This window comes from Cebus imitator, unplaced genomic scaffold, assembly GCF_001604975.1.
Source record: "Cebus imitator isolate Cc_AM_T3 unplaced genomic scaffold, Cebus_imitator-1.0 Scaffold724, whole genome shotgun sequence".
Taxonomy (NCBI): Eukaryota; Metazoa; Chordata; class Mammalia; order Primates; family Cebidae; genus Cebus; species Cebus imitator.
In genome coordinates, this window is record NW_016108039.1 from 333,212 (window position 1) to 347,847 (window position 14,636).

The following is a 14,636-nucleotide window of genomic DNA, read 5'->3' on the forward strand; positions in this document are numbered from 1 at the left end:
CATGTGCTCCTTGAGGTCTTCATTCTCCTTCACAATGTCAATGAAGTCTCTCTGGAGCCAAAATAATGGGGTCACATCTTGGCGGCGACCTGCCCCACCCCCACCCTTCTTGGCCCCTGCCAGGACTCACTCACCTGCAGCTTGTCTATGGTGCCCTGCAGGGCCCACTTGGTCTCCCCACACCCACACTCGCTCCCAGTCCCTGTGGCCGCGGCTGCTGCCTCAGGGCCGAGGCCTCCAGGTGAGCCAGGTGCTGGCAACACACCTATTGTTTCTGGAGCTGCTCACAGAGCCGTGCCTGCTCCTCCTGGGCACCGGCTCCAGCAGGGTTCAGAAATGGCACCTGAAGGCAAGAGGGGAGCATTCTTGTAGGGGCATACACAGGACAGACAGGGCAGGGATGTGGAGTGCAGTCCCTTCCCTTGGGGCCTCAGAGAGTGCACCTGTCAGTCATGATGGTGTCTGACCACCGGCTCCCAGAAGGGGTGAGGGTCCAGAGGAATCCGAAGGCGGGGAAACCAAGAGCATAAAGGGTCTGGGAGGGACCACAGAGGAAGGTGGCCTGCCCAGGCACCCGGCCCCGGGCTCCAGCCTGAGAGACCGCCTCCCTTGTCTAGAACCCCATGCCTCCTTCCCCAGCCTCTAATCTCACATCCTTCTTTCCACCATTTAAACTGTAGGCCACTGACTGGTGGAAAAGCAGAGGGAGCTGACCACCATCTGCCAAGTGTGCTACATGCCTAATCCTTTCCACGCATCATCTCATTTAATCCTCAGCACCCATGCAAGGAAAATTCTAACTTCCTTTGGAAGTTAAAGAAACAGAGACTGACAGATGCAAAGTAGTCGAATGGTGACCAGTGGAATCAAGGCCGGAATCCAGTTTGGATCTAGGGAGACTTTCGTTTTGTTTTGTTTTGTTTTGTTTTGTTTTGTTTTGTTTTGTTTTGATTTTTTTTGTTTTGAGACAGAGTGTCACTCTGTGGCCCAGGCTGGAGAGTCGTGGTGCAAACTCAGCTCACAGCAACCTCCAGCTCCCGGGCTCAAGTGATGCTCATGCCTCAGCCCTCTGAGTAGCTGGGGTTACTGGTGTGCACCACCATGCCCAGCTTTGTTGTTGTGGTTGTTGCTGTAATTTTAGTAGAGATGAGGTTTCGCCATGTTGGCCAGGCTGGTCTCAAACTCCTGATCTTAAGTGATTCTCCTGCCTCAGCCTCCCAAAGTGCTGGGATTACAGGTGTGAGCCATGCACCCAGCATAAAGAGCCTCTCACACCACTGTCTCTTGCCCTATGACTGGGGGGCTCCATGCCTAGAGCTGAGATGATGATGTCCAGACCTGGGAGGATCCCAGGCCTACCCACCTCTAAAAGTCAGAAGGCAGGAAGCAAGAAACAGTTGCAGGGCTGCCCTGGAGAATGTGGGGTCACCTGCCCCAGGGTGGAGCTGCTTTTGGCCTTGCACCTCCCCTCCCCAGAGGCCAGTGCCTGCCTCCCAGCCCTCCTGGGTGGGGAGGAGGTTACCGTCTCCTGTTCATCAAGCTTCTCCTGCAGCTCCTTTCCTCCCTGCTCCAAATGCAGTGCGCTCCTGTTCTCATTCTGCTAGACAGAGAGAAGCAATCAGCAGCCACCCACTGCAGCTGGTGACCCCAGGACTTGACCCCACCGGGAAGGGTGGAGGTTAGAGAAATTGTCTCCTTTCTCCCACAGACATCAGAGCAGGGCTCTGGCTCACAGCTGCCTTTAGAAGCCCCATTTCATACCCTCCCCCATTTTACAGGTGGGAAAACAAAGGCCTGGAGGGCTGGGGAGGAGGGCAGCGCCCCCAGGTGGGCAGCACATCAGCTCCTCCTCCTGCTCCTGGAGCCCCTCCTGCTCAAGAAGCCTCTCCCCCTGTTCTCTCAGCCTCACCTCCTGCTCCCAGAGCCTCATTTTTGCCTCCTGCAGTCTCTCCTGTTCCCGCAGCTTGTCTCTCAGGTACTTGGTTTCAGTTTCTACGTTCTTCTCCAAGTCAGAGGGCCCTGCTGGGGGCTTCAGGATTGGGGGTTCAACTGAGAAAGGAAGCAGACAATAAGGGTCTCTGGATTCTCAATTAAAAAAACAAAAAACAAAACAAAACAAAAACACTCTTCTGGGTGCACATCTCCTCTCAGATTTCCCAAACCTGGCCTCACTGCTAATGATTCCTCTCACCCAAATGGTAGCCAGTATTCCAAGCCCCTTTCAGATAGAGAGCACTGTGGATGGCTGACAACAGGCACCCTCCCTCTTTGCTATTGGGGACCCTGAGGCTCATGGAGATTACAAGACTTGCCATCTCCTGGCACAGACCTCTTTCCCTCTGCCTCAAAGCCCTTCCAGCCTCCCACCTCCCTGGGGCACTCTAAGCCACCCCCACAGCCCTCTGATGCCAGTCCTGCTCCCGGGTCACACCAGCCTCATCTTACCCGGATGGTTTTGTAGGTGGGCAAGGCTCCCCTTCAGCTCCTCGATTTTAATTGCATCCTGCCTTTTCTCCATTTTGAATATTTCCATCTGCCCAAAGCACAGGGGGAAAGGGCCCTGGAGAGAGGGGCCGGTGGCTGGCCAGGCTACCATCTACCTCTCTGCCCCCAGCTCCATAAAGCCCAGTCCCCTGACCACCCCTGGATGGACAATTCTTTTTACAGATGCCCAGGATGATCCAATGAGCTATCTAAGGTGGGGGGGGCGCTGAAGAGTCAGCTCTCACTTCTCCTGCCATTTTCAGCATTTGCTGCTGCCACCATGCCCTCTCTGTTCTGAGTTGTTGAGCGTATGCATCTCTTTCTAGCTGAGCTTTCTTAAGACACTCTGTCACCTGCAAGAATGGACCCAGAAGTTAGGAAGGGCTGTCACTGGTCCTCACCTGCTTCTGGCCACCTGGAGTCATCTTCATTCCACATCCCTCCCTCTGCAAAATCTCACCTCTGCCACCTGTGCTTTTAGCAGTTCCCACTCCTGTAGAAACTGCTGCTCAAGGACTGCTTCACAGCAGCTTGAGGGCTGGATGGTGAAGAGGGAGAAGCTTCAATCTGGAGAGCCTGGGCCATTCCACACAGTGCCCCTTTAAAGGGATAGAGCTGGGCTTAATACACAACTTGGTCAGTAAAGATCAAGGCCCATGGTCTGGATTTTAAAATAACTCAGTAAAATTGGAAGACACAGGAAAGAGGTCACATTTACAGCTGGCTAACAGAGGCCCAGAGAGATCAGATCATATTCTATTATTATTCTTGTTATTACTACCGCCATTGGAACATTGATTGAGTGGGTAACCAGGTAGCATGCTAACAATCCCATTTAACCTCACAACCACCATATGAGGCAGTTACTACCATTACCTCTATTGTGTAGATGGAAAACATGGAGCATTAGAGGTTAGGTGGTTGCCTATGATCACTTAGACAGAGCTGGGATTTGAACACCCAGGTCCATCTGATCCTCTAAGTCCATTTTTTTTTCCTGCTGGGGGTGGGAGCACAGGCAGGAAGGGGGAAATGAATCTTTTGTTCACTTTTTGAAAAAATGATACATTCTCATAGTCCAAAACTGAGAAGGTACAGAAGGGAAGTATCTCCCAGCCACCTGTGCTCTCTCCTGAGTTTTTTACAAATCCTTGCAGACATGTTTTATGTATATTATCATAGTGTGTATACGCATGAACGCACACACACACACACACACACACACACACACACACTTTTCCTCTCTCTACACAAATGGTAACATACTAAAGCCACTCTTCTGTACTTTCACAGCCCAAGCACCCAGTCCCTCACCTAGGACTTGGCCAAGGCCACAGCCAGGTAAGGGCAGGGAGCACATTTGACCTCTGAGCTCTGCATCCAGTGCTGGCTCCCCATAGCACACTTCAACTCACCCACAGCAGCCCCAAGGGGAAACTGGAGCCCAGGATTGGCAGCGTGCAATCAGAGGACCCCACCGGACTCTTACCACTAAGTTGATGGTGTTACTCAGTTCACTGGTTGTGACGGAGCTCAAGTCCAGGGCTATTAGTAGTTGGTGTGCGCTCTGAGGCACATGCAGAGAGGAGGAGTTGGAGGAGGATCGGGGGAGAGGTAGAGAGAAAATAATTAGGTTGGGGTGTGTGGGGGCTGTCTCAGCTGGCAGAGGGGCACACAGCCACCACTGTGGGAGGAGGTTGGAGGGCTGGCCTGCAGGGTCACTGTACCTCAGCTCAGGGCCTCTTACCTCTGGATCTTTCATGGGGGCACATGGCTCAGGGCCCCCCTTGTGACCACCTGCTGCTGACTACAAGAGATGAGAGTGCACATGGAGATGTTCTGTCCCCTTAGTGTCCAAGCCTCTGACTTCCTTTCCTCCCCATCAGCTGGCAGCATTTTCTGTTCTGCCTCTCAGACCCTTTGTCCCATGACTTCTCTGTACCAGCTCCTCTCATGGTTCTTATCTCCCACCATCCCAGCCTGGGGCCCTTTCAGTGACTCTTAAAGGGACAGCCTGACAGCAAAAGGCTGTTCTCATTGGGCTGGCTTCCCCTTGAGACTGGGGATGAGGAAAACCAAACAGCAAGGACCATTTCCTGGGTGTTTACAGTGGGCCATGTACTAAGGATTAACAAAAAAACAACAGCAATAACGAATCTCATTTCACCTTCACAAATGGAAGTCAGGCAATACCACCTCTATTTTACAGATGCGAAAGGAGAGACCCAAAAAGCTCAAGCAACTTGCCCTAAATCGTATCCCTAGCAGATGGAGAGGCAGGATTCAAACCCAGAATTCCTAACCAGTACCCAGAAGTTCTTCCACAATCTTAACAATTACCCTCTACTGCCCCTTGGGCCCCTTTTTCCTAGAAGCCTGGCCAGCCAAGACTCACATGGCATGGTGACTGGCAACCATCAGAAGAGGCTGTCTCAGGGCCATTGTTGTTTCTTTTCTTCCTTCTTCTCACTCGTGATGAAACAGCAGGGCTGTTTCTTTGTTGAAATTCTTTTAACTGTGGGAAAAAGAGCAGTAATACCCATGAGAACTGCAAACCCCTACAGTCACAACCTACATTACAGTTTTTACAAAATACTGTTACACACCATCTGATTTAATGCCGCCAACTCTATAAGGTGTTGTCACAATCACTTAGTGACTGAGAGAGATTGATATCATAGCAAAAACAAAAAGGAAAAAAAGAAAAAGAAAAAGAAAAAGCAATACTAGACCTTAAACTCATTCCTCTGACTCCAAGCTCTGGGGTTTTGCCACGAATCAGCAACTGCCAGAGACCAAAACCACAGGCAGAGGTAGAAAAGTCACTATTAAGTAGGCAGGAACTGTATGCCATGTGGTTTAGAGTCACACAGCCTCACATGACTGTTAGTGTTAAGAAGAGCACCAGCACCTCTCACACTTTTATATCAATGTGTCCTCATGGCAGAAGGCAGCCTTTCTGTTAAATCTGGGAATTCATCAGAAAGAGGACAACCCAAGTCTCATTTCAGAGAGAAGTCTGGTAATACTTTTAGAAATGTATGTGACTGTCATCCCTAAGTACAATAAAGTTTTTGCTGTCTCAAGAGACTCAAGGGAAACTGATGCTTCAGAAAGATGTGCCATGTTTATCCCATGGCATTCAAAGTAACCCAGGTTGAGATGATATGAGGAAGATTCAAGCTGTCAGTTTCAATTTCCCAAGATGTGTTCCACAGAAGACGAGCAGATCTCACTCCAGAGGCCACTGACTGAAGGGCAGTCTGGTCCCAGAACCATGGAGAATTTGAAGATGAGGTGGAGAACTCAGAAAGAAACATGAAAGTCTCTCTGGAGAGAAGAAGCCTGAGAGAAAACCAAACCAAACCCATTCTCCCATTGCCACCCAGAGACACTGTCAATGTTTTGAACTCACAGGGGAAGTGTAGGCTTTCCACACTGTCAATGTCTATGTTAAGGGAGTGAGGCAGCCTGAAACCCCTTGCTCCTTGTCCCATAGTCCCCATTCCCCTTCCAGCTGGAAATTTGTGCTGGGACAAGAGGAGCCAGAAATGGGATGAGAATGCTTAGGGGACTGGGTCCTAAGATCAAAGTCTGGTCTTGTAGCAGTACTGACAGTTCCTATGGGGACTGTGACATCACTACATTCCACTCCTCCTGGGGGAGGGGACCACATCAAGGAAATGCCTGAGTCACTGCTTCATGATGGGGGAGGGGGATGCAGGGCTGGGACCCAGGTCCTTGGAGACGCCAGCCCAAAGAGCACAGAAAGGTCGAGCTTGGGGTAGCAGAAGGGGAGGGCAGAGTCTGCAGCAGGGATTCCCAGGAGTCACCAGCCCAAAGTCACCCAGAAATGACTGGTGAGGGCAGGGTCTGGGAGACCCATGTCCTTAGAGACATGAGTCCACAGAGCCCAGGGAGGTCAGACATGGGGCAGCAAAAGATGTGGCCCAAGTAGAAAGCAGGGAGCCTCAGGGGTTACAAATCCAAAGTCACCCTGGGGTGATTGGCAAGGGTAGAGGCTGGGCTCCTTGCTGAAAGGGTGGGGCTGACTGAGAAGATGTTGGTAGGGGGACCCCAGAGACACCAGGGTTGGGGGCCCACCCAGTCTCGTGTGTCTCAGAAGTGTTATGGACTCTGGCAGCAGTCTTGCCGCCAGAGGGGATCTCTTTGCATGTTAGCTTTTTCCTAGCTGAGGCTAATTTCATCTTGCGAATTTCTTCTAACATCCCCATAGTGGGTGGGGGAGGTTGGTGGGGTTGGGGAGGGAGGTGGGGTTGGGGAGGGAGGAGGGGTTGGGGTCACATCAGCACAATTCAAGGGAGCACTACTAAGCAGCTCCACTCCCCTACCAGACGGCTGTGTGTCTAAGCCAGAGAAGGCATAACCAGGGCCACACTAGAATGTAGAATAGGGGTGTGGCCTTCATGCTCCAAGCCCATTGGTCAATGAAAAAGATGAAAGGGAAAGGAGGCGTGGCCAGGCAGCAAGTCCAGACAGACCTGTGGCATCCCAAAAAAAGCTGCCCCTGCAACTCCTGTCCCTGCCCACTCTGAGAGGGGAGGGGCCACCCACTCCTCCCAGCTGCAGGCTGCTTCCTGGTGTGTCCTCAGGGACCCTGGATGAGTCAAGATGGGGCTGCCAGCAGCTGGGGGCAGGGAGAAAGCTGGGTCCCCAGGGTGGATGCCCAGCAGGGACATGCAGGTGTGGGGAGTGCTGGGTCCTCAGGGCTGAGCCCCTTCTGTCCAGGGGGTCTTGGTGACATGCTTGCTGCTGAGCTCAGCCCAAGGAACCAGAGCCTGGTGGCAAGTAGCCTCTCTGCTTGTGAAGACAGTCCTGGGGTCATTACCCCTCTGCCCAGGCTCAGGAATCCAGGCTGTGGAAAGACCAGCATTCAGAAAGAAGGGAACTGTGGGTGTGGGTTCCCTGGCAGTCAGGGGCCTTGGTGGACAGAGCCCCCTATGAGGGCGAAATCCCCCTTCTCACTCCACAGCAATGCTGTGAGAAGGAATTGTAGGGTTTTGGGGTGTGGACCCTCCCCACCCACACCCTTGGGACATTCTGGGTTAAGTGCTGACTTTGCTCTTGCCTCCCCCACATTCTCCTTGGGGCCTGCTGGGTCCCCACCCCCAACCCCAGGAGTCCCTCTTTCCTGGGACTCAGCACATGCAATACCCTTTGCCTTGGAGACTTCTTGAGGCCCCCACCTGAGACCCTCGGGACTGTCTGTGGGAGGGGTTGGGGCTCCATGGAGCCCACAGAGAACTCTTAGGGGTATGGGAGTGAGGGTCTTTCCGAGTGCCTTTATAGCCATGCCCATCTCAAATGGAGACCTGAAGGGCATCTGGCTTCAATTTTCATTTTTCTGCAGGGGAGATGGATTGCCTGGAATGGACCTTGGCCCTGGCAGGGGAGAAAATTCCTGTTGGGCAAATCCTGGCAACTGTCTTGGTGTGGGTGTGCATAGGGAACCCTGACCCTTGCAGAACCTTGCGATTTTCTGTGGGTGGAGGGGAGGAAGAAAGGGGAGGGAGGAGACGCTGAGACGGGAACCTTCATCTTGAGCACGGTGGGGTGGCATGTGGGAGAAGCTGCTGAGAGCTCGGACAGGAGGGAGGGAGAGGGGCCCTGTTCTATCTTGCCCCACTTGTTCTGTAGGTGTCATTTTGTCCTTCCAGAGCCAGGGTGGAGAGACCTTGGGACCAGTCCTCATGCCGCCCGCCCCTGCCGATCCCCCAGCCAGCCTTTGGAGAAGGTGCGAGAAGACTGCTAGAATTTGGGATTCTTGTGGAGGCTGAGGGGGATGCGGTGTGACCATTTGTTCGAGTCTGACCTTGGAACAAAGGCTTTTGCCACGGAGAGTCGAGGTCTTAATGCTCCCCATTAGCCTGAGTGGGGGGATCCATCAACACATGAACAGCTAAAAACAGCCTTCTTGGGAATACTTTCGCGGAGCCACTCTGCCTCCACTGCCTGGTGAGGGTGATTTCTGGCCAGGGCTGCAGTGGACAGACCGTCCCGGACACAGAGCCTCCCATTATGTCCCTAATGCTCAGTGACAAAGGCCGCTCACCGGTGGCAACAGTCGCTAGGCAGGTCTTATCTCCAGGGCCCCGTCCCTTCCCCCAGGGCAGAGGCAGAGGCCCCAACTGGGTCCCCTGAGTCTTCACGGGGCTCTTCCAAGACGCCAGAGTTCTCCACAGGGGATGGCGCTGTTGACACTGAGGGAGAGGCCCCGGGACACGGGCTCGGGCACAGAACCTGTGATGGCCGTTTTGAGACGTTTGCTTAGACGTTGTCATTCATATAGCAAGCATTTCTAGTGCTTCCTCCACCCGCCCCCAGTCCCCAGGCTTTTGCCTGGATTCTTAAAGTTCCATTTGGCTCCTTGCTGAATGAAGTGACCCCTGTGTCATGTTGCTGATGTCACTTTAGGAGAACACACACTTTCTCAACTGCTCCCGTTTTGATAGGACTCATCTGACGACCCTGTCATTGTGCTGTTTACTTGTCCGTCCAATTGGAATAGGGCGGATCTTCACCCCAGCTGTATATCGCACCCTAGAACCACCTGCGGGGTCACGAACAGCAAGCTTCTACCCCACAGATTCTGATTTGGTTTCTCTGGGGTGGGACACAAACATTTTTCCTCCCCTCGAGTGATACCAATGTGCAGCTGGGGCTGAGATGTCACTCTAGTGATGGTCACCTAGCTTCCTTTTTTTCTTTCCTTCCTTTCCTTCTTTTTCCTTCCTTCCTTCCTTCCCTCCTTCCTTCTTTCTCTCTCACTTTCTTTCTCTCTTTCCTTCCTTCCTTTCCTTCTTTCTCCTTCCTTCCTTCCCCTTTCTTTCTTTCTTTCTTTCTTTCTTTCTTTCTTTCTTTCTTTCTTTCTTTTCTTTCTTTCTTTCTTCTCTTTCTTTCTTCCTTTCTTTCTCTTTCTTTCTTTTCCTTCTTTTTCTTCCTTTCCTTCCTTCCTTTCTTTCCTTCTTTCTCCTTCCTTTCTTCCCCTTTCTTTCTTTCATCTTTCTTTCCCTTCGTTCCTTCCCCTTTCTTTCTTTTTTCCTTTCTCCCTTCTTTTCTTCCTTCCTTCCCCTCCTCTCTCTCTCTCTCTCTCTTTCATGAGGCCTTGCTCTGTCACCCAGGCTGGAGTGCAGTGGCACAATATGGGCTCACTGCTTCCTCCACCTCCCAGGTTCAAACAATTATTCTGCCTCAGCCTTTCCAAGTAGCTGGGATTATAGGCATCTGCCACCACACCCAGCTAATTTTTGTGTTTTTAGCAGAGACGGGGTTTCACTCTGTTGGTCAGGTTGATCTTGAACTCCTGACCTCAGGTGATTCACCTGCCTCTGACTCCCAAAGTGCTGGGATTACAGGCATCAGCCACCACGTCAAGCCTTCTTTTTTTCTTTCTTTTTTTTTGAGACGGGGTCTTGCTCTGTCACATAGGCTGGAGTGCAATGGTGTGATTTTGGCTCACTGTAACCTCTGCCTCCTGGGTTCAAAGTATTCTCCTTCCTCAGCCTCCCAAGTAGCTGGGTTTACAGGCACTGCCACCACGCCCAGCTATTTTTTGTATTTTTAGTAGAGATGAGGTTTCACCATATTCGCCAGGCTGGTCTCAATCTCCTGACCATGTGATCCACCTGCCTCCGCCTCCCAAAGTGCTGGGATTACAGGTGTGAACTACTGCACCCAGAGGTGACTGTTACCTTTCTACAGGTGGGGGGCAGGAGACACCTCAGGGCAAGCAAAATTCTGAAATGTGGTCAGTTTCCAACCCCACTAATTATGCAGGGGGCCTGAATTTCTCAACCTCAAAATCCTTATCTGTAAAATGAGACCTAACTCATAGTATAATTTCAAGGATTAAATGAGATTATGGCATCAAGCCTGTGCATATGCCTGGCTCATAGGAGAAACTCAACACTTGTGAAGTGAATGATGCTCCGGTAGGGAAAGCTGAGTGAAACTCCCAGTCCTGATCAGGTGCAGTGGTTACATAGTCCCAGCACTTTGGGAGACCAAAGTAAATCCCTTGAGCTCAGGAGTTCGAGACCAGCCTAGGCAACATAGCAATACCCCCATCTCTACAAAACAAAGTAATTAGCCAGGTATGGTGGTATGCACCTGTGGTCCCAGCTACTTGGGAGGCTGAGGTGGGAGGATCACCTGACCCTGGGAGTTCAAGGCTGTTCAAGATGGGACCACTGCATTGCAGCTTGGGCGGCAGAGTGAGACCCTGTCTCTTTTTTTTTAGATGGGGTTTCACCATGTTGGTCAGGCTGGTCTTGAACTCCCAACACCAGGTGGTCCACCCACCTTGGCCCCCAAAGTGCTTGGATTACAGGCATGAGCCACCATGCCTGGCCAAGACTCTGTCTCAAAACAAAAATAAAAGAAACTCTTGAGTCCTAGTTTCTGTTCTGATACAAACCAGTTGTAGTATGACCTTAACAGCTCTCTGCTCCCAAGTTTCCCTGTGGTTCCTCCGAGCTTCAAAATTTTATATTTCCTGGGCTGGGTGCAAGTAGCTCATGCTTGTAATCCCAGCACTTTGGGAGGCCGAGACGGGTGGATCACCTGAGGTTGGGAGTCCGAGGCCAGCCTGATCAACATGGAGAAAACCCCATGTCTACTAAAAATACAAAATTAGCAGAGTGTGGTGACTTATGCCTGTAATCCCAGCTACTCAGGGTGCTGAGGCAGGACAATCACTTGAGCCTGGGAGGCAGAGGTTGCAGTCAGCCAGGATAGTGCCTTGTACTCCAGCCTGGGCAACAAGAGTGAAACTCTGTCTCAAAAAAAATTTTTTTTGTTATACTTCCATGATATCATAGACAGTAAAATTTTATATTATATTGCTTTATGTAAGTCACATGTATTTTAAATAACTTCCCTACAAATTTATAGTTCTCTATTAAACTATAGTTAGTAATTGAGATAATCTAAAGTGAGTTCAGGGCAACTTTTTATATCACTTAGTCTTAGATGAATGGCTAACACTAGTTTCTTGTACTTACAGATGGTTAAATTCTTTTTTTTTTTTTCGAGATGGAGTCTTGCTCTGTCACCAGTTGCCAGGCTGGAGTACAGGTAATCCTCCTCAGGTAATCCTCCCAAAGTGCTGGGATTACAAGCATGAGCCACCATGCCCAGACTCAGAGATCTTCTTTTAAGTAGGGTTGTCATTTGCTAATTGAAAAAAAAATTTTTTTTATAAGATGGGGTTTCTCCATGATGACCAGGCTGGTCTTGAACTCCTGATCTCAGGCAATCCACCCACCTAGGCCTCCCAAAGTGCTAGGATTACAGGCATGAGCCACGGCGCCTGGCTTGTTAATTGTTTTTAAAGGTGATTTCTTTTGTCTCCCTTCTTTTCTGCTAGCATCGTTCCACCCACCACTCCTCCAACATCTGTCTATTTGCCCTTGCTGCCTGGGCCTTAGTAGTTTTAAAATTCCTTATGGACAGTTCTCTTCTTGAATTAATATTTATTGATGGAGCTCCCTCTCTGGTGCCATAGGAGAGAGGGTGGGAAGATTAACTCTGCCCAATCCAGCTGGGGGGTGTGGGCAGGAGACTCAGTAATGACAGGGTGGTCACGGCCAGGACAGGACCCTGTTCTTCCCTGCTGTGAGCCAGCTGGATGAATCTAAGACAATGCAGGTGACAATTCTGGATTGGATGTTGGAAACAGATGTTTGGTGCTGCAAAGAAAAAATTAGCACTGAGGCAAATGATCTCTTAGCAAGGCAATTTTACTTTCTGCAGAAAGGGTGGTCCTGTAAGCTCTCTTCCTTCAAAAGTAAACTAACAAAGGAAAAGCGGATGTATTTATCTTATGTATTTGGGGTTGTCTCTGATTTTCTTCACCATCTAAACTAAAACTCGATTGGCTAACAACTTAAAACTTTTCTAAACAGGTAAAAGCAATAGAGAACAAAAAGGAAGCCCAAATAAGGAAGGGGCAGGGACTGTGAGCTGGGACGTGCCTGTGAGCACATCTAGCACAAGTATCTTGGTTAAAGTACAAGGACACAGAGTGTACCGCATGCCCGTGAGCATATCTCACAGCTGCATAGTATATGGCTTAACAAAGAGCTACTAGCAAGGAGCAAGAAGGCTTTGAAGAAAGTCTTTAAAACAAACTGTTGTTATTTCTAACATTTATGATTATTCTTTAACAAGAAAGGACACTTTGAAGAGGCACTTTTCTACTTACCATGATGGATCTCCAACTTTCTGGTCCCAGAACCTTTTTATAGTCTTTAAAATTTTTGATAATTTCAAACATCTTTTATTTATGTGGATTATATCTATTAATATATCCTGTATTAGATGTTAAAATTAAGAAAAAAATTTTTTTTTTGAGATGGAGTTTCACTCTTGTCTCCCAGGCTGGAATGCAACAGCATGATTTCAGCTCACTGCAACCTCTGCCTCTTGTGTTCAAGCAATTCTCCTACCTTAGCCTCCCAAGTAGCTGGGATTACAGGCACCCATCACCACACCCGGCTAATTTTTGTATTTTTAGTAGAGACGGAGGTTCGCCATGTTGGGCAGGCTGGTCTCGAACTCCTGACCTCAGGTGATCTGCCTGAGGTGACCCACCTCTGCCTCCCAAAGTGCTGGAATGACTGGTACCTGACACCACACCTGGCCTAAACATTTGTTATATGCTCAGATAGTTGGAGGCCTTCCTTGAAAAGATGTGAAGCCTCAAATAATTTAGACTGTGGCCTTATATTCCATTTTAACAACTGGTAATAAATTGTGAAGAAGTAAGAAGAAGAAGGAAAAGGGGTTTAGGCTTTTAGGGACAGTGAATTGTGGGCAGGTAAACATACGGGGGAAACTCATGGAAGGTAAGGGCAATTTTACAAGGCTGGTTTGTGCGGACCCATCTTGGTGACAACTTTCTGTTTCTAATGAAAATGGTGATTCTCCTGGTACTAGGAGAGGGAAGGTCAACACCTTCACAAAGGAAAATTGAGGCAGATGACATTGACGTGGGCAAGGAGCTCTTTCTTCATTTGCTGCTTCTTAATTGCCTTCAGCTAAAAATAGTCCTTTTGCTAAAAATAGTCCTGCTAAAGTGGCCTATTTGGGGTGACATATTTTGACCCCCTTCAGTAAATAATAATATGAATAAAGGACAATACCAGATTCGGAGTGAACAGTACCTAGGGTTCTCCCCTCTGGCAAGCTCTAGCAGCCTTAACTTTCAGTAACCCTGAGCATGTCTGTGCCAGGTCAGGCAGTCAGGGAAACCGTCTGAGCAGAGTGAGCCCAGTGCCCTGGCCAGGTGCAGGGTGTGGGGGCTGTGTGACATGCTGGGCTTCCTGGGGGCAGCAGAGGAAACAGAAGAGCAAACACCAGTGGAGAGCAAAGAACTCGCTGCTTTCTCCCCTACTGCCTTGCCCAGGCAGCAGGGTGGCACTCTGGAGATCAGAAAGCAGCAGGGCTGCTCTGTGGGCATGAGGGATTGCCCAGAGACAAAGGGCACCTGATGGCTGTGGCCTGGAGGCAGGTGGGAGGCCCGTAGGCTGCGGAGGCAGGAGTGAGGCAAGGGGCAGGTGAGAAATGAGCAGAGGAGGTGGACCCAGCTCCTGAGATGCTGCAGAGGAAAGAGCCAACTCCAGTGAGGAGGAAAGTGTTTCTTCCTTAGCAAGGGCACAGCTTCGGCTCCCACCGAGGGTCTCAACCTCGGCTCCTTGCACCACCCCCTTCCAGGCAGCTCTTGGCTCTGTGTGGAGCCACCTTTGCTCAGTCAGGGCTAGCGACTTTCTCTGAACCCATCCAGTCACCACAAACTGCTGCTTCTGGGGGGTCATGTGCTTCTCTTTAAAACTGACTCGATTGTTTTCTTTCATTCCTTTTTAGAGACAGAGACTCACTCATTACCCAGGCTCATCTTGACCTCCTGAGCTAGAGTGATCCTCCAGCCTCGGCCTCCCAAAGTGCCAGGATTACACATGTGAGCTGATTTTAGTGGCACAAGTCTATCTCTGACTATATTGTCACTCCTGAGGGCAGCCATCTTGTCTGTTAGCACTTTTTCATCCCTTCCAATGCCCAGCGCTGTTTCTTTTACATCATAGCAGCTTAATTGATGGCCATGGAAGTAATCAACACCTCCATATATATAT

At 50.2% G+C, this 14,636-nt stretch overlaps 1 protein-coding gene and 1 pseudogene across 3 annotated transcripts; one reads left to right on the forward strand and one right to left on the reverse strand.

The window, feature by feature from the left end:
- Positions 1-255: 255 nt before the first annotated feature.
- LOC108296561 (golgin subfamily A member 6C-like) lies at positions 256-2,991 on the reverse strand. Of its 3 annotated transcripts, XM_037735088.1 has the most exons (4): positions 2,945-2,991; positions 2,730-2,837; positions 1,910-2,049; positions 256-343 (listed from the first exon to the last, which is right to left on the reverse strand). In XM_037735088.1, exons 2-4 carry the CDS (start codon positions 2,764-2,766, stop codon positions 266-268), a joined length of 255 nt encoding a protein of 84 aa, XP_037591016.1. In that variant the 5' UTR covers positions 2,767-2,837; positions 2,945-2,991; the 3' UTR covers positions 256-265. The 3 variants fall into 3 exon arrangements, with proteins under 3 accessions (XP_037591016.1, XP_037591014.1, XP_037591015.1); XM_037735086.1 differs by lacking the exons at positions 2,730-2,837; positions 2,945-2,991 and adding an exon at positions 2,446-2,530; XM_037735087.1 differs by lacking the exons at positions 256-343; positions 2,730-2,837; positions 2,945-2,991 and adding exons at positions 1,497-1,586; positions 2,446-2,530.
- Positions 2,992-7,860: 4,869 nt separating this feature from the next.
- LOC108296563 overlaps positions 7,861-14,636 on the forward strand; it is a 17,761-nt pseudogene continuing 10,985 nt past the window's right edge.